The following is a 23,800-nucleotide window of genomic DNA, read 5'->3' as shown; positions in this document are numbered from 1 at the left end:
AGTTCTTGATGCATCACATTTAATTATACATATATAGATTCAAAAAGTAATATATGATTGCATTCAGTAAATGCCATTATTTAATAATAAGCGAGACAATGAGAGCGTCTGTTACATGTAGGATTAACGTTGTGATTAACTCTTTGGCACAAACGTCAGAACAATGGTGCTCTTAGCTGATATTGGAACCTTATCAGTAGGCAACTTTGTTCTGCAAAGAAAATGATATTATTTTCATAAACTAATGATTGTCAATTTTTTTCTGACACATAAAAGAAAGATTTTTACCTTATTGATTCACTTTCTTGTACATAGTTAGGACTATGTGCAATCACACTAACTTCTTCTGAGATTTGTGGTATGATGGATAAGTCTACCACAGTAGGCTCGTCCGCAGTTTGATACGCTACTAAGTAGCCAGGGTTACCACTTTTTAACCTGGTTAAGTATAAATAATTTTAATGTAACGTCATTCTCTTCGGTATGAGTAAAAAGCAAAGATTAGGGTTAATCTACTAGATTAATTCACACACATTCAGTTAGTGAAACTAACGATAATCATTACTCTAAGATACTTGAACAGAAAGTAAGCTTTTGTTATATGTTAGTAAGAGGACTCACCAACTCCTGCGTTGCATAGAAGGAAGCATGGAACAGGATAAATTAATCTTTGGTTAGTACATTACTTAGTATACTTGTGTGAGTTGTGTGAAGTGTATGTTATCTGAGGTTTAGGTGTGGCATCAAAGGATAATTGAAACAATTTATAGCAATTGAAATTTAAATTGATGTGGCTTTCTTCAACACATGAGTAAGTTCAACTCATTGATTTTAGTTCTAAGATACCCAGTACCACGAATAAGGTTCTTGATTGACATTATATCCTACTACAGTGTTATAAAGAATGTTTATTTTATGGGTTAAAAATGTTATGTTAGTAGTAGAGTGTTTGCAACAAAAATTACCTTGTATACACAAATACGCTTCCATTAACGGTTTTTAATATTGTTTCTCCATAAAGGAATGTTGAACTTTGTCGCGCTTTGGACAATGTTGCAAATGCATCTTTTGCAGATAATGTATCATTTAACTTAAGTATCGGAGTTCCCGGCAAAAGTAACGTCATGAGAGTTAAACTATCTGCTATATCTGCAGGCATTCTTTGCCTTAAGCTGCGTTCTTTACCATTCAGCTGAAAGATACGTAAGATATTGTAGACTAATATTGTTATTAAAGATAGTACGATCAACATTACAGGAACTTACATCCCAAGCAGGCCAAGGAACAAGCTTGAGCCAGTGTGAAACACCTTTATGTAAAGTTGTAGCGTTTATACTAGCATTAGCAGTTGCAAGGAACTGAGAATTTTGTGGAATATCAATCAGTCTTTTCTTCTCATTGTAAAGTTGCAGAATATCAGTTCCAATGTCGTCTTGAACGGCGAACAATCTATAACAAATATTTGCTTTTTACATTTGTCATAAAAAGTGCAATGTATGTACCGATTTTTTTCATAAAAAATACTAACCCTTTATTATTTGTTTGATTGTACACTTTTTCTTGCCATTGTGCCAAAACTTCAGCATTTTCCGGACGATATCTTGTGTACGCATGTACTAAAGAATCATAATTATCCACTTCTGTAGGGATGGTGCTTCTAAATTCATCACGAAGTTCTGGATCTTCAATTAAGTATTGAGTATTAGCTAAACGGAAACCGCTAATTCCTAAATTCATCCAGTGACTCAAAACATTCTGCAAAAATCAAATTGCATATAATTCTATATTTTCTTAGATTTAAATATTAAATAAAACCACTGAATAGCTTACCGTGAATTCTGCAATTACATCTGGGTTATTGTAATTTAATTCTGGTTGAGTTTTATTGAATTGGTGAAGGTAATATTGTCCTCTTTGTTCATTCCATTCCCATGCTGATCCTCCATTGACACTTAACTAAAAACATGATATGCAATTGAAAAAATTGTATATAAATAAAGGATTTATAAGTCCAAAAAAATATAGAACTAACCCAGTTGTTTGGTGGATTACGTTTACCATCTGAAGTTGTTTTTCCATCAGCCCAGACATAGTAAGATGTGAATGGTTTTACCTCTTCCACAGAATTCTTAAACCATGGGTGTTCAGTTGATGTGTGACTAGGATCTAACTCCAAAATGATGTGTTGATTTCTGTCTTTGGCAGCCTTAATGAGATTCTCCAAGTCAGTTATTGTTCCCAGCTCTGGTTTGATATCTTTGAAATCTATTACTCCTCCTACAATTAAAGTAAGTAGTATGTTAAATTATAATACAGTATATGAAAAAAAATATAAAAAATAGAATATATACCTGTTGGACTTTCTTTCACTATTGATGCAAGAGAGATTGCTTCTATATTCTGCTCCTTTAGAGAGTCTAACAAAGATTCTACTCCTTTCAAGTCATGGCTACTTGTTTCTACAGGATCCAATTGTACAATAGGGCTCTTCTCCCACCATTCTTTTGGCTCAGGTGCAGAACATTTTGGTGCTTTCACGACAATAGCTATGGCACCGGCTAACATGGCAAGCCAAAGCAACCAAAACATAATAAACAAAATCCATCTCAATCGAATCCAAAATGGATCATTGGCAAACTTCATCAACTCTTCTTTGCCCATTCCAGTGAGAGCTTGCTTGACTGTTTCAATATCAATCTTAGCATCCCCATTTTCAGAAATAAATTTCACCTACAAATGAAAATAATCTATTACTATAAAAAGTCACTAAATATTTGTCCTACATGTGTCACAGTAATTCCCCTAACGTTTATTTTAAGATTTTCCTCCACTAAGATGATGCAACAGTAACAAATTCTTACTTTCGAACACTGTCTCCATCGCCATATACAAGAATATCTTAACACATTTAAAGCAACTCGGAAAAACAATAGAAAGTTATACGAAAGTAGTTCGATCGTCCATTATCGAACAAAGAATTGACCTTTAGAACAAAGTGGCAATTATCGCGAAGAGGAAAGAAAATTCGCTGATTGTCACGTACGAGGCAGACACCGATAAAAATGCTTGTAAAATGAGACACGTGTTTTATTCCAAGCGAAAACTGATACGTTGACCTCAAGCAGTTTAGGCGTGTCTCGCAAAAATTAGCTCTCAACGTACCTCGGTCGTGTCTTTCGTGGGAGAGATTTTATTCTCATCCTTAAGCATTTTCTCGTGGACCCCATCATCGATTTCATTCTCGTTCGGCTTCCCCATGGCGACGTTTTCTATCGTATCTTGCTTAGCGACGTCGTCCTCAGGCAGCGCCTTGTACGTGGCAACTGCTATTTCCTTCGCGTTGCCGTTCGCCTCGACGCTATCTAAATCCAGTCTCCCACTCTCCATATTGCTGCCGCCAAACAAACCCAAGGACGTTACACGGTCTTCCGCGACGGGGAATGCTAGAGATATCTTGTGCAGAAAACTTTCTTTTCGCTCTGCCCTTAGCCGCAATGGAGCAGTGGAGCTTCCAGTGAGTTCAAGAACGACTGGACAAATGTGTTTCACCCCTCCGAGGTGTCTGGTTGGTCCCTCGGCAGTCGGCCCCCTTTTTGTCCTCGGACCTATTTACCTTTACCTACACAATCACACGGAATATCTGACATACAGGGGCGACCTTTGTTCCTGGAAGGTTGTGTCCTAAAATTTAGACGTTAAATTTGGGGACAATAGCGACGGTCGTTCTTTGTAAGGGTTTTTGGGAGATGAGGTTTATAAAATTGTGAGGCATGTTTAGTAGAATATTTCTTGAAAGTACGATGAATATTCAAAATTCTAGTTAAGGATTAAATGAGGGTTTATATTTTTGCAGTGTAAGTAATTGTATTTGAAAAAATATAGATAACAATAGAAAGTCAGTTTCTTGTTATCTCGAAAGTAATTGTTGAGAGGAAATTGAGAAATATACTTTAAGTACATAGGGGAACAGTAGTAATTGGCGTTGAAAATTCTTTTGCGCGGGGTTCCATGACGCCGTGACCCAGAGCTGATGTAAATGCTCTGATTTCGATTCAATCGATTTAAACACTTGCGTGGAGGAAGGAGCAGGAATGTTTCTTCAACATTGACTCTTAATGTTTGCATCAATGTTTTATTTGTGACGCTACAAACGCAAGGAGTTTGAAAATATTTTTCATACTATAATTTATAAATAACCATGCGTATTTACCAAACACATTTTTTATTCAAAAAAAACATACAAAACTACTTTCAATTGTCAATGTTTCTATTCATTTTTCATTGTTTACTAATCTTAATAGAGTATAATTTCGCATTTACTTATTCACTATCACCGGTAGCCTCTCTAACACAAGCAGAAAATGAGTGCCCTATCTCATATCTCGCTGATAGTACAGATAATAGTACTATCTTCGTAAATACGATCAAATCAGAATATTTTCCATTTCTCGATATGTGATAGGTTTACTGAAAAAAAATATAGAAATAGATATCAAATATACGATATTAGATACTTATTTAAGAATTACATAAATTAGTGATATAATCTGTTTGTACACTAACCGTATCTGTCGCATTTACAACAATTCCTTTCCTTGAACTGCACGTTGGCGGCCAAAGACAACAGTAAGATAAAACAGACAATACAAGTACTATTATCAACGTGGCCCAGAGAAACCAAAATATGAACAAACGAACATTCATCCACACAGGATCAACAGGACGATATCTAAAATTCTCGTTTATCGATTCTGAAAAGAAAAGTCATAATTTTAATCTTCCAGTCACCGCTACTTAATAAAATCGAATGTTTTCTAATTCAATTTCTATCCTTTTCAAACACAAAACGATCATCGTTTCCGTTTCTCGAATCTCGATTCCAGAATCGCAATTTATGCACTTCCGGTTCAGAGATGCGCACTACGCTTCATTGCGCAGCATCACTGCGATTGGTTCAATTCAAATTCAACGATTTATTTGACAGTTAACGTCCCTTGTATTTTCACTAATTTTCTGCATAAATTTTGTGTCAAACCTGTGTCTGCTCGGTGATCCTTGGACCCATTGATGCGTATCGCTTGGTACAGCGATTTCCCGCAGAGAAGGTGAGTGTTCTCTTTGGCTTCCATTCTTTCATACCCTTTTCTTTCTTTGCTGCACTGTTCGGTATCGAAGCAACTGACTAACGGTCTTCTTGAATCATCGTCTTTTTCCGTTACGCGTTCGTTTGCTCCCCGATGTGCTGGGGATACGTGTATTTGCAGACTGAAGATGCGATTTGGGCTGTCAGTCCACGATAGGTGTCACAGAACCGGATGAGGGAGACAGTCGCGGTATTTATTCTTACGAGATAAATAGACGTGAATAGATACCGGTTCAATGGCGAAATTACTTTCGCTCCCCTATTGTTGTTTTTCTTTCTCGCTTATCGCGGCGAGATATATATGTTAGAGACTGTTTAACGTATTTTGCGCTTCTTCAAATTCATTGTCGACTTAACTAGAATGCGCGTGACGATTCTTGCGAAAAGGCGTGGGATATTTGAAACGCACTGGCACAATGTTAATTTACTGGCGAATTAATTACCACGGGGTATATTTGTATAGTAATATTTAATTATTTTAAAATATGTACAATCAACTCTTTTTTATATTGGTTTTCTTTAGTTTAAAAGTAACTCATGATTTGCACTATCTTATTTATATGGATTTAGAGATTGAAACATTGTCGCTGTAACTATGATTTTGGCATGTATAGAACTGAGCTCCAAGTGTCACGCTTTGACACTTGAGGCTACGTTATGCAAATAGATTGATGGAAATTGTGCAACAGATGTGTCATTTTAACTGTACGTTTGAATGCTAGTATTTATATTGTCATTAATGTAAATCATAGTGGCAGTTCAGAAACAGGGTGCTAATACCTGAGGCCAATGTCTTTGTTGATAAAAATAGACTTCTTATCTGTGGAACAATGTTAACTAACATGTGTGTTTGTTATTTTTATATATTAGGTACAAAGTTTTAATGCAAGCACATTATGTTTAGAGTATTATAATTAGTTTGATTTATATATAACTAGAATTTTTATTTTACAAAGTCTTACTTATAAAAAAAATGGTCAATGTTTGGACAACATTATCACAGCAATGGTTGTACTTATTATTAAGGGCAATGTTGATAGGAAATTTGCTGCTGAGTTTTCCCCTGAGTCTGTTGAAGTTGATGTAGGAATTGTGGATGTTCTTGCATGATCAGTTGTTTCACTTGTGGTAGATGTGTTATAGGACTGTGTAGTACTTTCTGTGCTTGATTCTGTACTGGAATCTGTACTGGATTCTGTACTGGATTCTGTACTGGATTCTGTACTGGATTCTGTACTGGATTCTGTACTGGATTCTGTACTGGATTCTGTACTGGATTCTGTACTGGATTCTGTACTGGATTCTGTACTGGATTCTGTACTGGATTCTGTACTGGATTCTGTGCTAGACTCTGTACTAGATTCTGTAGTTTTCTTTATTTCCTCAGCTCTCAGAACTAATGCTGCATTGGCAGTGAGTATAAGATTTTGTCCAGATACAGTTTCTCTACACAAAAAATTCCAATCTTAATTATAAACCCTGTTACTTGACTAGAAAATGAGACAATTATTTATGCTTACGTAACATGGACAGCATTACTAGAAGCAACAACAATTTTCATAGTATCTTCTAAGTCTGGGTACAAAGAAGTCAAATTAATTGTTTCCTGGCGTAAGCCCAGATTAATTGCAATAATGTATGTAGGGTAATTTTCTAAGAACCTAAATGCAAATAAAGTTAGATGAATATTGAATATTTGTATAGAGCATTCTATTATTATATACGAACCGTTTTAATACAAGTACATGATCATTGTTCAGATTAGCTAATTCAAAACCTCCATGGGTAAAAACTTTATCCTTTCTGAGAGCAGCAAGCGATTTGTACGTATTTAAGTTAGTCTTTTCTTGACATTGTTGCGCCTCGACGTTTCTACCTACGTAATCTGGATGAACAGGAAGATATGTAGTTTCATTAGTTGAAAATCCTGCTGATGTATTAGAACTCCACTGCATTGGTGTTCTTGCAGGGTCTCTTGAATATTTTGTATATGTTTCATTGGTTCTCAAGCAACCCATAGGATCTATTGTTTCATTCCACAACATTTGCCTGTCTAGCATTGCAATTTCTTCTCCATAATAAGTGTATGCTTGACCAGGCAACAGCAAACTAAGCATATGAAGACCATCAACACGATTTAATCCAATTCTAGTAGCTGCTCTTGAATTATCATGATTAGAGAGCTGAAATGAAATACAAATTTCAGCTTTCTTTTTCTAGATCAAGTAGAGAGTACAAAATAATTGTTGTAGATTATTTCTTACCACCCAATTTGTGCTTGCGTTATTGGGAAGCACTTTGAACCAATCTTCCAATACATTCCTAATATGATCAGCAGTGCTTGTGTTCTGAACACAAGTAATAAAACGAAAATTGAAAGGTGGAATTCCTTCATGCGTATCATTGCCATAAAGTTCCACCAATACTTCATCAGTGTCATAGGCCTCTGCTATGAGCAATCTGTGAATTAATGATCCTATTAGTTGGCTACGTATATTCCAAATTAAATTATGGTGAAATTCTAAAGATTGTCATATATACTTTGAGCTTGCATTATTCATTTCTACCCAGTCATTGATATATGAGCGAAACATGTATAGTAGAGCTATGTTCTCTGGCAATCCAGAAGTATAGGTTCCATTTTCTGTGATAGGTTCATCTCTTAAATCTTCATCTTCATAGAGATATGTTACTGCATTGATTCGAAAACCATCAACATCTCTTTCCAACCAGAAGTCAAATATACTCTGTAATATCAATATAGCTTTACAAATATATGCTAATATCTCATTGAATTACAAAACTCGATATCATTGTGATTCCAATACTCTACCAATAATTCTTGCAGCACATTTTCATTTCTTAAATTAAGATCTGGTTGGGATTTGTGAAATTTATGGTAATACCACTGCTGTCTTGAGTCATGCCAAGTCCATGCTGATCCTTCCTCATCATTATAAGTGCTTATCTGAAATAAAAATAATGGTATGTTAAGTTCTGTAAATTATTCCCAGAATTATCAGCTTACCCAGTTATTAGGTGGTATATTGTTGCCATTCTCATCCACTGATCCATTTGCCCAAATGTAATAATTACTATATGGGTCAACATTTTGAGACGACAGTAAAAACCAGTCGTGCTCGTCGCTTGAGTGATTCGGCACTATGTCCAAGATGACTTTCAGGTCTGAAATACTTTATTCTGTTGTGAATGCTGCCTTGTGTTAATATAATTCAAGCACTAGAACTTACCACGGTCGTGTGCCTCGCCTACAAATTCATCGAAATGATCGAGACTACCAAACAGAGGGTTTATGTCAGTGTAATTGGAAATATCGAATCCAGAATCCACTAAGGGTGACGAGTAAATAGGATTCAGCCAAATTGCATCGACACCAAGATCCTGGAGATAATCGAGGCGACTAATAATGCCTGTAAATAATAATATAATCGTTAAAAAATATTTTTATGTAACATTCAATTTTTTAGATAATTTTTATTTATTTGTTTTTATTTCCTTCAAAATCGACTATTGTAAGAGGACATTGTACTCGAAAATTATTCCTATCACATGATAATGTATCGATACCCGGTTATCATTACCAAGAGACCTGTGGTAGCTTTCGCTGGTATCTTAACCAGCGGGTGATAAATGGGAGCAGTCGCGCAGTCAACCCTGACCAACAGGCCTATTTCTCAAACGTTTCGCGATGTGTTCTCGATACCTTCAAAAATAGATTCTTGTGATATGTTCCTCTGAAGTTTGACCTCAGTCAGAGCGCAATAATTTTTAAAAAAATTCTAAATATCAAGGTAGCTAGAATAAAGGTATACTTCTGTGCTGTTTCCCCGAAAATACCACTTTGGTACTTTCCACGAATAGTTCAGATTCGGTTCCAAGTTCAGATATGAAATGAATCAAAAAGTAATTTAAGATCAGAGCACGCGTCAATTAATTCCAAATGTGTCTCCGTATTATAGAGTGTAATTCCACGTTATAGGTACTTCACTTTTGTCACTAGTGTCCACTTAAGCGCGCACTTAACTCAAGAGAAAGATTAGTATTTTGAAATAAATTTTTTTTGAGTTCTCGTGTCTGATCCATTAGCTGGTTAGAATCTAATATTTTTTACGAGAGAGCCGCAACCATTAGCACACCTGTGGATTCTCCTCCCAGCTTACAACATACCCTTCAAGTCACCCTCGCCGTCTCCGTCGCTGTCCTGGAATCCCCTTGGCCAGATTTGATAAACCAGAGCGGTTTCCCACCATTCCTTGTCATCCAGTTGATCACAGTTCGCTCCCACGACCAAGAGAGCCAGAGTCAATATTAAAGTGCCACGGAACAGAGCCATATCACCGATTTCGAAGAGGCTTTGCGTCAGCCTGTGACCTGGTCCTGTTATATATTTTTGCCAGAAACCGGGTTATCGGCTTATCTTCGCTATCACAGCAATTCCCTCTTCTTATCACAGCTATTCCTCGTCCTTCTCTGGAACGCTGAAACTACGCCATTGTTTACGTTACCTTTGGAACTTAAAGGTCTCTTTAATCCTTCCTGGATTGCGACGGAGTAACAAGTTTGTTTGAACAGAAAATGGGAAAGCTCGGTGATCGATTACCTGTCCGAGACCCTAGGAATGCTACGTTTAAAGCGTTGGTTTTTAATCAATCACACTCGCGAGAACTTTTCTGAATAAACTACATCCGAAAGTTCAATATTCGCGTGAAAAATACTTGGACAAAGCTTTTCGGTTAGCAGTTGGTCCAGTTGCTGCAAAAAACCGCATTACCTTCAACAACGTGGGCGGAGGCGATGCATATTGCTTGGAACTGTTTCATAGGTCCGCGCCATGCTCGTTAATATCGAGGTCTCTGCAGTTTGTTTTGATCTTATTACCTGAACTACTAGAGAATTCGGCCGCGGACTCGTCTCGAGCACCTATCGACGCAACGACGCCGCAGAAACTGGTCAAGGGGCAGGCAAGATTGTTGCCAAGAAGAAGATCGTCTGGCATTCTAGATGCTGGCGTCTGTCCTAAGTAGTTTTGACGCTCATTCAAAGTACCCGCGGCGAGCAGATAGTATCGTTTGGCGGGCTGGGCAGAGTGGATACCTTCTGAAGCTTCAGAGGTTTTGATACCCTCCCGATTCGACTCTTATTTTATAGAAGGAGGATTATTTTCTAGAAAATAAGTAGTTCGAGTAGTAGCGTTTGGGTTGGACAGTGAATTAGACGGTTTCTTTTTCGTTCGTGATATTTTCTTCTTTGCCAGGAATTGCGCCGCCTACCGTAATTAATTCCTTTGGCAGCAGCTTAATTAAAATTCCGCGCGGCCCGTAAAAACGGAGCTCGACTACTTTAATTCACTCTCTGCGCGATTAGACTCGGCACAGGAGCCATACTATCCCCCCGTTTTTACTAGTCTTGGCTTTCTTTGCTATAGGCTCGCGACTCAGGGAGAGGATGCAGATGAGCACGATTACAAATATTCAAATATTCAAATATTCAAATATTCAAATATTCAAATATTCAAATTTTTAAATTTTCAAATATTCAGATATTCAAATATTTAAATGTCTTACTAATGTCTCCCATAATTGCACCACTTTATAATGAGAGCCACGTTTCTAAGATCACCTTGCGCACCTACTAATAGTCCTCGTTCGCTCTAAATAATTTCAAGCTACGTCGACTACATTACCGAGCTTACAACGAAGAAGTCCTGCATTTTCGAAATCCTTCGACCCAGTGTTGCACTTAAATCATGCTTCATATATTTGCGGTTAACCCTTCGACCAGCTTGGAAAGGTCCTACGCCGTGGTAGTTCCTCCCGCGTTCAGAATACGTTATTGCGTCGCGTTATTCATCGCGTAAACCTCTCATGGCTATTCTATTATATTTAAGAAGCGAGGGCGTTATTTATCGCGCCCATTACGAGTTACGGTAAATTGGAAAATAATCGATAACGCGCGCCGCGAGACTTTCCAGTCATAATTCGTGGGGGGCATTCGGTCGAGCTGCGCCACGGTGTGCAGCTAGTTTATCGTACAGGTGGAGGCTATTACAAGTCGGCGGACGACAAATTGATAGCATGGGCTCGATCACTTTACCGTGATTCTTCCAGCGAGATTCACGAGGTTTGCGTGCTACTAGACACGTATCGTTACTCATACAGGTCGTTGCGAATTAGGGAATGCAGGGGTGCATGGTTGGAGGTTCGTTTCCCGGCTGCGCAATTGATTTTATACGGGAGGGGCTGGTGCTTCTGTTTTGGGAACTGGAATTCTGGTATTCGGAGGAATAAAAAGCTTCGTAATGAACCAAATGATTTAGAAATTGGATAGTCTGAATGCTCGAGAATTCGGAGATTTGAGAATATGAAGAGGCGGAAACTTAGGGAATTTGAGAACTGGGAAATTGGAGAATTTAAAAATTCAAGAATTGGAGACCTGGGGAGATTGGGTTTTGGGAATTTGGGTATTTGTAAATTTGTAAATTTGTAAATTGAGAAATTGGGGAATTTGAAAATTTAAAAATTTGAAAATTTGAGGGTTCAGAAATTAGGGAACTGGGGAATTTGGAAAAATCCATTTCTTCGGTCTAGTAATTGATCTAGTATACTATAGAAATCCACCTAATAAAAAATTTCCAATCAAAACAAATCTCAAATCTCTGTCTCCCAAAAGTCAGAGAAAAACACCAGCACTACTCAGTTCATCCCAATTCAGAATGATCTAAAATTCTCCTGTCCTCCCATTTCGTTCTCCACTAATGGAGCTTCCACTCCATTCGCAGTCGCTTACCTCAGAATCGATTGCCCAGGCCTGGCTGTTCTAAATCTTCCGCAAACACCCTCGTATTAGTTCTCTGTGTCCCTCGAAGGCATCCAATCGCGTTCAGATAATCACAATTCCACGAAATACGAGCAACGCGACCGAGCGTCGCGCTTACAGACAACAGTTGCTACTCTTCGGTAGAGCGGTTCTCTATGTCCGCTAAGAGCCAGAGCTCTCGACTGTCATAATGGACAGTGTCACCGCGGTATCGTTCGTCTCCTGACAACGAAACAGAGAAAAATAACGGCATGCAATTCGCGTTGCACCGGCAGATAACGATGACCCAACAGAGGATCGATTCGCGGTTGTTTTCCATCTGTCTGCTCGCGACAGTTCTTTTCAATTGCACCGATGGGATCAGACTTTTATTTTAGCTTCTATTTTATGGGTGTTACTGTTTTATTTAAGAGGAACCACTAGCCAGACAGTTCAGAAAATAGAATCTATTTTTATGGTTAATTTTCACGATGTATATACTACAGCTTGAAAATTAGAAATTATTTGCAAAGTATTTTTTACTTAAAAACCTTTTCCTTCGAGTGACCTATCAAAACATGAATTCCCAAAACCAATCATGGCGTAACTTTTCTATCAAAAGATTTACCAAGAAACGTATTCAATTCATTTAACTCTCTCACCAGGCTATTCACTTAAAATTCAATCAAAATTGCTCTAGAGGTTCAGGAGAGAAAATGGGTCACATAGTTCAACAGCTTCCACCTGCCTAGACCTCCGTTGATTTCTCTAAAACCGTAGGAACCCTTGCGTCGAGTTCCATAAATTTCTCATCGATCTCGAGGAGAATCTCAGGGAGGCTTAATCTTTTGGTTTAGCGAAATTTAAGTCAGGGGTTAATTCGCGTGTTATCGCTTCTCCACGAAAACACCTCGTTTATCTGTTTTTCCTTCTCTCCGCGCTTCTTCCAATCCTCCAGGCGACAGTGACCCTATCTCCACTCGTTATTCGAGAGTCAATTAACGGTCGAATCGCGTGACTGATTTGCCGTCGACTATTGAAACGGATCGGTGCGCAGCAGCGCGGTCGAAAGACTTCGAAATTGCGCGTAACGTTGTTTCGTTCGGCCACGATGAATCGCTGGCAAACTGATTGCTACTGGAGCTCTCGCGATCGTCGAAATTAACTTCGTTAGCGGCGGTGAACGCCATTAACAGGTGCATTATCGTCGCCGGCATAATGAAAACCAATGAAGTATCCGTACACAGGGCAACTTGGTTTGACCCACGAAAATTCGTTCCGCGGTTTCTGCCCAGTAAGCAACGCTTCGTTAACGTGCGCGTTTAAAGTTCCCCCTGCATCGAAACTTTCCGACTGAATCAAATGGGGGATGCGGAGAAAGAGCAGATTGAATTGGAAGCTTACCCGTGCCCGTTCGACCGCCTTTGATTGTTGGGAATTACTGTTTTCTGCCTCGCGGAACGCCCAGCGCTTTTTCTCTTATCTGGGATTAACGACTCGAATGGATTGGGAAGTGAAAACACGATATGAGCAGAGCGCGGCGCAGTTTCGGGAATCTGAATTATTTGGGGTCAGAAATGAGCGTTGATCTTCTTCGTGAATTATTTTTTATTATTTGGAAAAATATGCGACGCATTTTTTAACACTTCGTTGCTGATATCGGGCTAATTTACACGCGTGGGAATGGTGGTAGTGTGAATTAGTAATGGATGTGGATAGAGAAAAGGCAGGGCTATTGATTGTATTGGGAGAGTAGTTAATTAAAAGTAGCTTCGTTTGGAATTGGAGCCACTGTGCGGTAAGGCTGAAATGTCGGGAGATATTTTTGTATTATTTATGACTTTTAATGGTGAACGAAATTTGATTTTTTGGGACAGTAATTTAGGTGAAAAATCTGAGCCTGACTGACATATTTTTTGAAATGTACGCCATTCGGAAGTGAGCGTTTTTATTGATTTCATGAACTTGTTTTTGGTATTAAAATTGTACGAATCTTCTCCCAAAATCGCGTCGCTCGAAATTGTAATGACATTTTATCACACGATATGATCATTTTACAGGGTATAAAAAAGGATAAAATATCTCATATATAAAGGTACTCAAAAAATATTGGTCATCTCTCTACATGAATTCCCTTTGAAAGGGAAACAAAAAATTGTAACTTCGATACCTTTATGGTACCTCAAACATTAATCTAATAAAGTCTGCTTCTCTATAAAAAATAGTTAAATAATTTTTATTTTTTTCATTTCACTTTACTATACCATGTCCCAGTAGAATTTCTGATAATTAAGAACTTTAGTAAACTCTACCATATACAATATCATGGATTCTGAATCCCAAAAGCTTGATCATCTGTTACGTGTCCACTTACCAAATTTTCCTCATTCATGATCACTTATCAGTCGAACAAATTTATCGTTTCGTATGATCACTAGGCGGCATACTTCTGTGGCAGAATTCTTAGTAAAAAGTGAAAGAGGGTGAAACGAGTTTAACAGCAAAGTAGATCGAAGGCGCGATATTTTGCCGCGATACCGCGGCTTTTAGCCGCGACACAGGAAACTACTTAACGATAAACGAGCGACGTTCTTCAAGCGAGCTCGTCTTGGGTCGTCCTTATTATTTATCGAACAGCTCGTTTCGCCGCGATACAACAGGTGAATCGCGCCAGTTAAGCCGCGCCGACACCTCTGAAATCCTCTGCAGTATCGTAGAAGGGGAATGCACCGATTCAGCGGTTGCCCATTGTTCCGTGCCACAATAGGACCATTTCCCAGCCAATCAGATCTCTCTGAAAAACAATTAGTACTTTTACGTCTATACAATTATCAGACGATTTGCGTGTTGTCCCGTTGCGGATTGTGAAACTGTTGCGAGGTTTTTTCGCCTGTTTGAAACTTTTATAGGAGAACCCATGAGTGATAAAACTTCGTGACAGATTTTCCAGTAAACCACTGACGTGATTTGAATGAAATTTTGATTGAGTGGTCTATTGATAGTTGAATAAATTCAGTTTTTTTCAGGCATTGTTTTTGTAGGGCTTTTAGGTAAAAAGTCGAACGGTGGTTAATAGATCATTTTAAATTTAGAAACTTCGTTGAATTTATTACATAAAAATGTTAGATAAGCTTTCACACTTTCGAATATTCAAATATTCAAATATTCAAATATTCAAATATTCAAATATTCAAATATTCAAATATTCAAATATTCAAATATTCAAATATTCAAATATTCAAATATTCAAATTTTCAAATATTCAAATATTCAAATATTCAAATTTTCAAACTTTCGAATTTTCAAATATTAAGCACGTTAAATACGAGACGTTTTCGAGAATTCTACTCGGCGTACTGGAACCTTTTCGTTCTTTTTCTTCTGCTTTGTCCTGTGATATCTCAAGTCATCCCCCGTACGAACGCTTCAATCCACTTGACGTCTTACAACATCATCAGTACTGAACGTGTTAAAAGTTATACGAATATTCAACCCATTTTGACTCCGATTGTTTCGTATTCCTTCCCTCCAGTGACACAGTAAAGAAAACAAGGCCTTTGAAAGAATATTCCACCGCAGAAACGGAAATTCTCTAAAGGATTGAAACTTCGTAAAACAATCCCTCAGCAAAAGCGGTGATCCGACTCCTCTTTCGATGTAACATTCAAGAAGATAGAGCTTAGGTTTCTGAGCTATTGGCACTCGTTAAACTTCCACCGCTGCCAGAGGGGATGGAAATAATTAAACAGGGTTCGTCGCTTCTGTAGGAGATCGCTTAGCTCTCTGTAAACTGCGTTAAAAATTCCTCGGTCATTTAATGATTCAACCGAGGCAATGTCAGTCGTTTCGTACAGAGAAGTTCTACGACGAACGACTAACCGAGTTTCGGCTGGCAATTAAGCTCCTGGGTCTAATCGGGAAAGTTCTTGGTTAAAACGTTCGGAATAAACAGCTTCGACGGTGTAAATAACATTTAATGTCTGTATATTTTGCACTTTCGACTCAATTACAATTAATTGATTCTTAGTCGGTCGCGTGATGTTTCCCAGAGCGAGCGAGGCCCACTTGCGATTTAGCAGCTCGTAAATATTTAATCGGTATGTTTCCTGGTAACTGATAACAACGAGTTTAACGAGTTTCCACGAACCGAGCGTTTCTGGAAGAATCTTCCTGTCCCTGCTTGTCTTGGGTAATGAGTTCTCGATCGCGTTTCACTTCGTCACAAGTGGTCCCCATCGCTCCTTTTCCTGGTGCCTAGTGCTCGCAAGGAGCACCGAGGCTCTATTCTTTTAGGGGTTCTCAACGAGATCGTACATCAACAATTAACACGTTGTTCGACTTGTTCGTTACTAGCGCCTCATGAAAGCCTTCGAGAGGCGACCAGCGACGAACAGGACGAATCGACAGTATAATAATGCCAATAATAATGAGCGTAGGCATAAAACGGCTTAACGTTCTTACAACGATTTTACAAGGGACCTCTCCGGCCCCCTCTTGCTCTTCTGTACAATAGGAATTATACATAGAAGACGGAAGATAAAGCTTTATCGCTCGTAGTAGAGGAACGGGGCAGAAAGATCGATACTCTCGTATAATGGGACGCCGTTCCTTCTTGCTGCTTCGTTGAATTCGCGCTGCAACCCCTCTCGGCCGTATCTCAGAACGATGGAGTGGATGTGTAGTGTCCTCTTATTATCGAAACGATACTCGAGCCTCCCCGACTATTTTATTTCTTGCGAGCCGCGGATAACGATTGAGAATTAGGGCTTCGAGGATGCAGAGGAACAGGTTGAAGCCAGATAGGGGGATGAGACTGGATTCGATTGTGTTCAATGATCTTGGATAGTGGTTTCTAGTGGCTTTCAGTTCGTGACCTGGCGGTGAATGCTTATGGATTTCTGGGAAATTTCAAATGCTTTGGTAACTGGGTATATTTAGCAGATTTCTTATTAAAAGGATAATTTTTAAATGCGTTCTTAAGTCGATGCATTGGGATATTGCTATATCTTTACAGTATAGAGTGGTTGATGACAGGTGTGTTAGAAATAATTGTTAAGAAAAGGCTCAACTACGCGTGAAATGTGTCTAGCTTGAGACTTATTTTAGTGACTTCGTTGTGTCTGACTTACTGGCAGTAGAATAAGACCCAAGTTAGACACAGCCAAGCCAGTAGAATAAGTCCCAAGTCAGACATATTTCACATAAATTGTAGGCCTTTCTCCAACAACTAATAGCTCTGAAACACAATTTTCATCCTAATTTGACACATAAAATTACCTCATAAAACTTCTGACGCCTATTGTTGAACATCCTGTACAATACTTAAAGAATAATTTCATTTTTCCACATTTGTAACTACAAACTGCATAAGCATCCTCAACCCACTTATAACTCACATGAAACTCGAAACAATAATGCATTCAATGCACGCTGCATTTTCCTCGCGTTCACCATAGTCCCCAATCTCTGAGGTACGCACATTCTCCTACTCTTCTCCTTCATTCATGTTTCCCTCGAACATTCTTCGAGCCGCCAAGCCTTTCACGAACCACTAGAAGTCACTTCCCGCGGAATTCTCATCTAATTAGATCTCGTAGTCAAGATTATATTGTACCTCAGCTTCGAAGCCGCGCGTGGGGTTGCAGATCGACTCAGCATGATCCATTCGTCATCGATCACCGTGTTTCCTCTGTCGGCGCCAATCTCTCGGCCGATACGAGGCTCCCCAAGGTGTGTGGATCTTCTGGAACGCGATTATGCGATAAGTCTCGAGCTTTCTGCGCCTGGCGAGGCTGCCTTTAGGTTAGTTAAACAGTTTCTCGATGCCAGAGTGATTGAGAATCGTGCGAGCCTAACGCAACGTAAACGTAATCGCATTTCGTTGTACGGCGCGAATGTCCTGGATAATGGAAGTTCGTGCGTGAGAAGAGGGACCATTTAACAGGGGTGAACATTCGTGGCTGTGGGGCAGTGGGAAGAAAACGAGACGGGGAGGGGAAAGAAGCGACAGCGGGAGAAGAGCGATCGTTTGTACAGATTTAATTACGATCCAGGGCGGATTGATCGACCTGGGATTAGGAACGAGAGACTAGAAAAAGTGGGTGAAGGGACCATGAAGATAGAGCGGAAAGAATTGCTGAAGAATCCGTGAAACGTACGGGGCACGGATTACTTTTTGTCTTTTTGCCTGCGGGGGAAGGTTCGAGACATTTTTCTTATGATTTTTATCTGGTCTTGTGGGTTAATGGGTTGTAGAGCTTTGTGGAGAATCTTTGGGGTGGTTAACTCTAGAGATATTTTGTGAGACCTCCCTTTTAAGAAGTATTAAGAGAATTTAAGACTTCACTTTTTGAGGAATCTTAATCTCTTTATCTCTTTATCTTAAAAAAAAAAGAAGTTGTTAATTTTTCTAATTTTAATGAATTTTTTTTATAATAAGATCATCTGGTATGGTGGGGGTCAGAGGATTTATAGTCCCTTAACTTTTAATATAGACTGTGAAAAATATTCATAAATAACTTAGGTAAATTTCCAGTGATCTTACCATATCATAAAGCCAACATCAAACCTATCAAAGGTTGACACCCCTCGCTTTTAATAGTACCATACAAAATTTTTTCTTTTACTGTGTTGAATGTAATATCCAAGAATATTTTTTAAATATTAATTTTCCTGTTAACAAATGCAATTTTTTGCAAGGGATTCAATCCCATTATCTGGAAGACACAAACCTCTTCCTCCCAATTTTGTTTACTTCAACTTCTATTCTCGTACATATTCCATTACTCCACAAAAGCAGAGTTCAAATTAAAAAAGAATATTTCGAACCCTTCCTCCTCTTCCTCTCCTTGTCATTACCTTAGTTTCAATTAGGGCTTAAATTCTAAGGGGGTTCCTTACACGCTAAGGGGACCTGGTGTCCACCATGGATCTTAGCAATCGATCGAACAGCGAGAATATTCGAGGCCTCTGAACGACCTGCGAGGAAACGGTCAACGAAACGGCGAATTTCCGTGGCGTCGACGCGAGACGAGGAAAACGTATCCTCAAACTTTAATTTAACTCCACATCTAGATTCCAATAAAAATTCCAATCCCAAGAGACACTTGTAAAGAACACTTCGTGACGATTCCCCTCGTAGCGTCGACGTCACTGTGTCACGAAATCAGCGATTTTCTATTTACAACAGGGTTACTATAATATATTCTACGGTCAGCCTAATCGTCGGACAGATGCTCCTGATGGCAAGGAAGAAGGTTTACAATATTCTCCTCGTAGTAACCTATCTATTAAACATTAGGCGATAATGCAACAATACAATATATACACGTGTATATGTTCTACCGGCGAGTATATGTACTTGTGTATGTTTCGCGTGTTTTCACGGTACAAAACTCCGAATACAATGTGCATCATCCTCTCTCCCCTCTCGCTCTTTCTCTCTCCACTAGCATGAGTGGCTGCCCTTCGAGAGCCAACCCCCCATCCATCCTCTCTGTACTTTACAAACTTCTTGTCCTAGCTATTTTACAGGGCTACTTTAGTTCTCGAAACGTTCCTACGAAGACGCCCCCGAACGCCCCATGCACTCAGCTCACCCTTTAGAGGAGCCTCGATTTTTGAACACGACCTCGATTCGCGTTCGGGCGTCGGGGCGTCACAGTGCGCGCGATAATCCCTTATCGATTCACGGGGACGAGGCTACGCGCAATTTCGAGACGATTAACACGTTCACTGCCACTGGGAAAATGTTAGTGGCTGTATACCACTGATTCCTACCTTTAGGGGCTCTGAAGAAAGTCTTCTAATATTAGAGAACCGGTACTCCCACGGACAGTTGATACCTTGCACGTAGAATATCACATGCTAGGTTCAGAGTGCTTCGACAGTGAGGGTGTTAAGCGAGGCTCCCCTCGTCCCCAGTTACTCGAGTGCAAGTAGTCGGTTAGATTCGTGAGTATTAAAGACAAAGATTGCAACGATAGTCTGAAAGAGTAGAACAATGTATAATTAGTTAGATTAGGAGTACAATTGTATTAGTTAATCGTGTATAGTTCGAGAAAGAGAGACAAAGTGTATATAGTTAGGAGTGGTGCTTTCGGTAAAATCGAATAGAAACCTCGACGCGTTCGAATGTTTTATTTACAGAGATGCACATGGCCAGCCCCTGGTAGATATATCTCGAGGAACGCGGCAGCTCGAACGAGCCCTCGGAGGAACGCTGGAGGTGCGAGAGCGTGTAAAGAGAAAAATTGCTCGTTTCAGCTGGCTAGGGCCAGCTTCGTGCTCCTGCGTGAAACGTCGGAACGAAACTGTTTGTTCAACGATTCACGCGTCGATGATTAAACGGACGTTCGACACGGTCCCGTCGAGCGTGTTTGCTTTCTTTCTTTCTTTGGTCCAGATTGAAAATTTTTTCTAAGCTTGGTCGTTTCAAGTACACTGTCACAGTATACCGTTTAGCGTGTACCAGAGAAACTATGCTTCTAGATCGTTAACTGAAACTACTTGATCGCCTCGTCAACGGTTTTGATTTTTTTTTCTTCTCTCATACTGGTCCTGGGTGTGCGTATGGCTTCGTTTTTGATACTGATTTCGTGGATTGTTCGTTGATTGATGCAGATACTTTTCAAATAATAATTGATTTGCCTTATAGTTTATTTAGACGTAAGAATAATTGAGGATTTTGATACAGAGATGTATGATTGTTGGTGAAGTATTCAAATATTCAAATATTCAAATATTCAAATATTCAAATATTCAAATACTCAAATATTCAAATATTTAAAGATTCAAGGATTTAAATTTTTATATCATCTAATTTTTTACTTTTCCAGCATCCTTTAACTAATTTCAATACCTAAACTGTAATTCCTAGAACAGAATCCCAGAAGTGTAATTATAATCACACACCTCTGCACTTGGTTCTCTCCTAAATAATTCCAACAAGTGAGAGGACCGAAGATAACTAAATCAGTGATAGCAATCCGTGTTAAGTCAGCCCATCATTGGGTCGATCCTACAAATAGAACGATAATGTATACGATTGATCCTTGTCTGATTGTCATTACGAAACGGAATTCCCATTAACTTGAGACTGAACAATGGACAATGTAGAATTCATAATCGCGATAAGAACAGGCCTCTATCTCGATATGGCACGAGAATGGCAACGCCAGCGGCGATTGGTCGAAAACTCTGATAACAGTCCAAACGACGGTGCTCGTTCTTAATAGTCTTTTCAGAGAGTCTTATAATATCTGCATCTATTGGTTCGGTATACTTTCGATAAGAATATCACAAAACCTGTAACCGCCAATTCTAAACTAAAATCCTCCCCTAATCTAATCAACTAATTAGACGTCATTTTCTCGACGTCTGATAGAAAATACAAAACGTATAAATCGTGGTTTTGGTCTCGAGGCTAACAAAGGTACCCAGCTACGGAATTCAATCAACCTACGCGACACGTTTCTAATTAATCTCTATGTTCGTGGAAACTCGTCGATCGCCTGATCATCTCGATCAGGGTAAACGAAAGAGGCGTGAATTTCGATAATCGCGAGTTGCTCGCGGTTTTATAAAATTACACGGTTCTCAACATCGATTCGTTGAGTCGAGAGGGTTTTGGGGCTGGCCACGCGGAATGACGGGTCTAGATTCGAGCGAACGGAATGCGAATCGCGTTTTCCGCTCGCTGCGATACGTCCCTACGTACCTACGTTAAGAATAAGTCCATCGACCGATCAAATGGAACCCTCGACTCGTTCAATTTTCGTTACTTTCATGAGAGGCCAACTTTTTACAAATTTTTAATCCTTTGCAGTGTCAACTTTTTATCAGTTTTTTTCCTATTTTTTTTCCAAATTTTTCCCCTATTATTACAGGTCAGTGTGAACATATCAAGTGTGACTCGACCTAGGAATGCAAAGGGTTAATCCCAAATTCGAGATTAAGTAATTAGTTATCAGTTGATTTCGACTTCAGGAAGTTCTCGAAGTCCAGGAAAATTGACTCAGGCAATGTTGACCAGAATTTCGAGTTCCATTTAATCTATGCCGCCTTAGTTTTATAAAGTGAAGATATTGATTCGCGAACAGTCCTTGCGATGAGTCTACGAACTTTCTATCGAAACGAGAGCTAATGCGGCGGAGACGAAAGAAAAGTGAGGTAAACGAGGGTGGAGTCTGGAGGAAAATCGAACGTGTTTGTTCGTGGTGGACGATTTGCGACGTGACGCGTAGAAAAAGAAATGAAGGACAGAGTGCGGTGCAGTTTGGGGAAAACAAACGACGCTTCGCGAGTGAAACGAGCGCGTTCTATACGACCATTCGTGGCGTAAACGAATGTTGGACTTGTTTTGTTGCAGGTCCGCTTAACAAGATTGAAAGGACTCGCGGGCGGCTGGATGAAGAATAATTGGAATAAATGCACGAAGAAGAGAGATCGTCCGCTTCCATAAATTCTCGCCGATAACGCCGCTGTTCGCGCCGATCGTCGAGGTACGCGTAGCACTTTTGATTACGTTTCATCGATCAATTCCTTTCCTCTTGATGGGACGAGGGAACCGCTGTGACTCGAAAGGTGATCGTTGGAGTAAAAAGGGATTTGAATATTGCTGGTGAATATCGGTCGGAGCTGGACGCGTTTAAGTCACGCGTTGCTATGCAATTTATTTTAATGGGCACTGATGAACGACAAGTAGTGTTTAAATTTAATGCATTGCAGATTAGCTACCGTTAACTCGTGTTCGTTCCTTGTTGGAAATCGCTGAGGCTTTGCTATAAATAAGAAATTAGTCGAATTAATTAAAGTCTGCATGTTTACAAATTTGTCTTCAGCTTTTCTATTTCTATCGCGGTACCTAGGTTTAATGAGTTTTTAGAGTTAATGATGTTCTAGTTTTTGGATTTTCCAAAACCTTTCCAGTGTGCCAAATTTTCCTAGTTGTATCCCAAATATCTTCTGTGTCTCAAATTTCACCAGGGTATCAATTTTTCCTAGTGTCCCAAATTTTCCGAAGGTCCGAAATTTTCCTAGGGTCCCAAATTTTCCTAGGGTCCCAAATTTTCCTAGGGTCCCAATTTTTCCAAGGGTCACACATTTTCCTAGTGTCCTAAATTTCTCCAGAGTCCTAAATTTCACTAGGGTCCCAAATATCCCCAGCGTCCTAAATTTTCTCAATTTTCCTAGTACCTCAAATATTCCTAGTGTCTCTTTCTTTAATTTTTCTGCTTTTCCTAATAATTCTAATTTTACCACTTCTTCACCACGTCAATTTTCCCACTTTGGTACACTCACTCATTTCTCCCCAATTTTCCCAAGTTTTCCATTTTCCTGACCCTCTCTGTTTTTCTCACGCGGTCATTTCTCAACACACGTGGAGGTTTAGCATGCTTCTGCTTTTACTGAACAAACTCTAAACAACGTATTGATGTGTGTATCAGGTACTCGGTAGCAGAAAGCATTCCCAAATACGCGTAGCACCTTCCCGAGAATGTAGTACACTTCAAACTATAATAACGAAAATGTATCACCTTTCGGTCACGTCGGTTCGCCAACGAAGGCATTCGCCGTGCATGACGATCGTTCGTGCAGCGTTCGCGTGGCGAAAACTCGGCAACGTCCCGGATCCCATTTACGGTTTATCACTTCAACGCTTTGCTATTTGAGTGTCGTCTATATACGTCCTACGTATACGTATATACGCATATATTTATATATCTACATATATCTTTATATATTAAATCTCTTTGAACGATCCTCTTATTAAAATATCTATGTCGTATGTATACATACACTATATACTTTTTTTTCTCCTCTCCTTTATACATACATATG

The 23,800-nt window shown here is 39.3% G+C and overlaps 3 protein-coding genes across 3 annotated transcripts; all 3 read right to left on the bottom strand.

Annotated features, from left to right (window-relative positions):
- Positions 1–2: 2 nt before the first annotated feature.
- Cd98hc (CD98 heavy chain) lies at positions 3–3,571 on the bottom strand. The gene is made up of 9 exons (XM_076378513.1): positions 3,163–3,571; positions 2,352–2,730; positions 2,033–2,277; positions 1,831–1,956; positions 1,529–1,755; positions 1,266–1,449; positions 966–1,192; positions 289–438; positions 3–211 (listed from the first exon to the last, which is right to left on the bottom strand). Exons 1-9 carry the CDS (start codon positions 3,385–3,387, stop codon positions 136–138), a joined length of 1,839 nt encoding a protein of 612 aa, XP_076234628.1. The 5' UTR covers positions 3,388–3,571; the 3' UTR covers positions 3–135.
- Positions 3,572–4,225: 654 nt separating this feature from the next.
- LOC143179555 (uncharacterized) lies at positions 4,226–5,316 on the bottom strand (the record flags this gene model as incomplete). Its single annotated transcript, XM_076378852.1, is given in 4 exon segments — positions 4,226–4,467; positions 4,564–4,751; positions 5,036–5,210; positions 5,212–5,316. Coding segments are annotated over 4 exon segments (471 nt in total), but the record flags the coding sequence as incomplete, so codon positions are not given.
- Positions 5,317–5,626: 310 nt separating this feature from the next.
- On the bottom strand, positions 5,627–10,078 carry LOC143179072 (maltase A3). Its single transcript, XM_076378085.1, has 10 exons — positions 9,936–10,078; positions 9,332–9,648; positions 8,395–8,574; positions 8,172–8,329; positions 7,977–8,111; positions 7,685–7,890; positions 7,408–7,603; positions 6,872–7,326; positions 6,664–6,804; positions 5,627–6,589 (listed from the first exon to the last, which is right to left on the bottom strand). Exons 2-10 carry the CDS (start codon positions 9,495–9,497, stop codon positions 6,121–6,123), a joined length of 2,106 nt encoding a protein of 701 aa, XP_076234200.1. The 5' UTR covers positions 9,498–9,648; positions 9,936–10,078; the 3' UTR covers positions 5,627–6,120.
- Positions 10,079–23,800: the final 13,722 nt, after the last annotated feature.

The sequence above is a fragment of the Calliopsis andreniformis genome, chromosome 5 (genome assembly GCF_051401765.1).
Source record: "Calliopsis andreniformis isolate RMS-2024a chromosome 5, iyCalAndr_principal, whole genome shotgun sequence".
NCBI classification, from domain to species: Eukaryota; Metazoa; Arthropoda; class Insecta; order Hymenoptera; family Andrenidae; genus Calliopsis; species Calliopsis andreniformis.
The sequence above is the reverse complement of the archived record's forward strand: the minus strand, read 5'-3'. Positions and strand labels throughout refer to the sequence as shown.

Coding starts and splice junctions, on each gene's coding strand:
- Cd98hc (XM_076378513.1), bottom strand. CDS start 3,387: ATGGAGAGTGGGAGACTGGATTTAGATAGCGTCGAGGCGAACGGCAAC. Junction 2,278..2,351: donor AGTGAAAGAAAGTCCAACAG/GTATATATTCTA, acceptor CTTTAATTGTAG/GAGGAGTAATAGATTTCAAA. Junction 1,193..1,265: donor TTCCTTGGCCTGCTTGGGAT/GTAAGTTCCTGT, acceptor CGTATCTTTCAG/CTGAATGGTAAAGAACGCAG.
- LOC143179072 (XM_076378085.1), bottom strand. CDS start 9,497: ATGGCTCTGTTCCGTGGCACTTTAATATTGACTCTGGCTCTCTTGGTC. Junction 8,575..9,331: donor CGGCGAGGGTGACTTGAAGG/GTATGTTGTAAG, acceptor TATTATTTACAG/GCATTATTAGTCGCCTCGAT. Junction 7,327..7,407: donor ACGCAAGCACAAATTGGGTG/GTAAGAAATAAT, acceptor ATTTCATTTCAG/CTCTCTAATCATGATAATTC.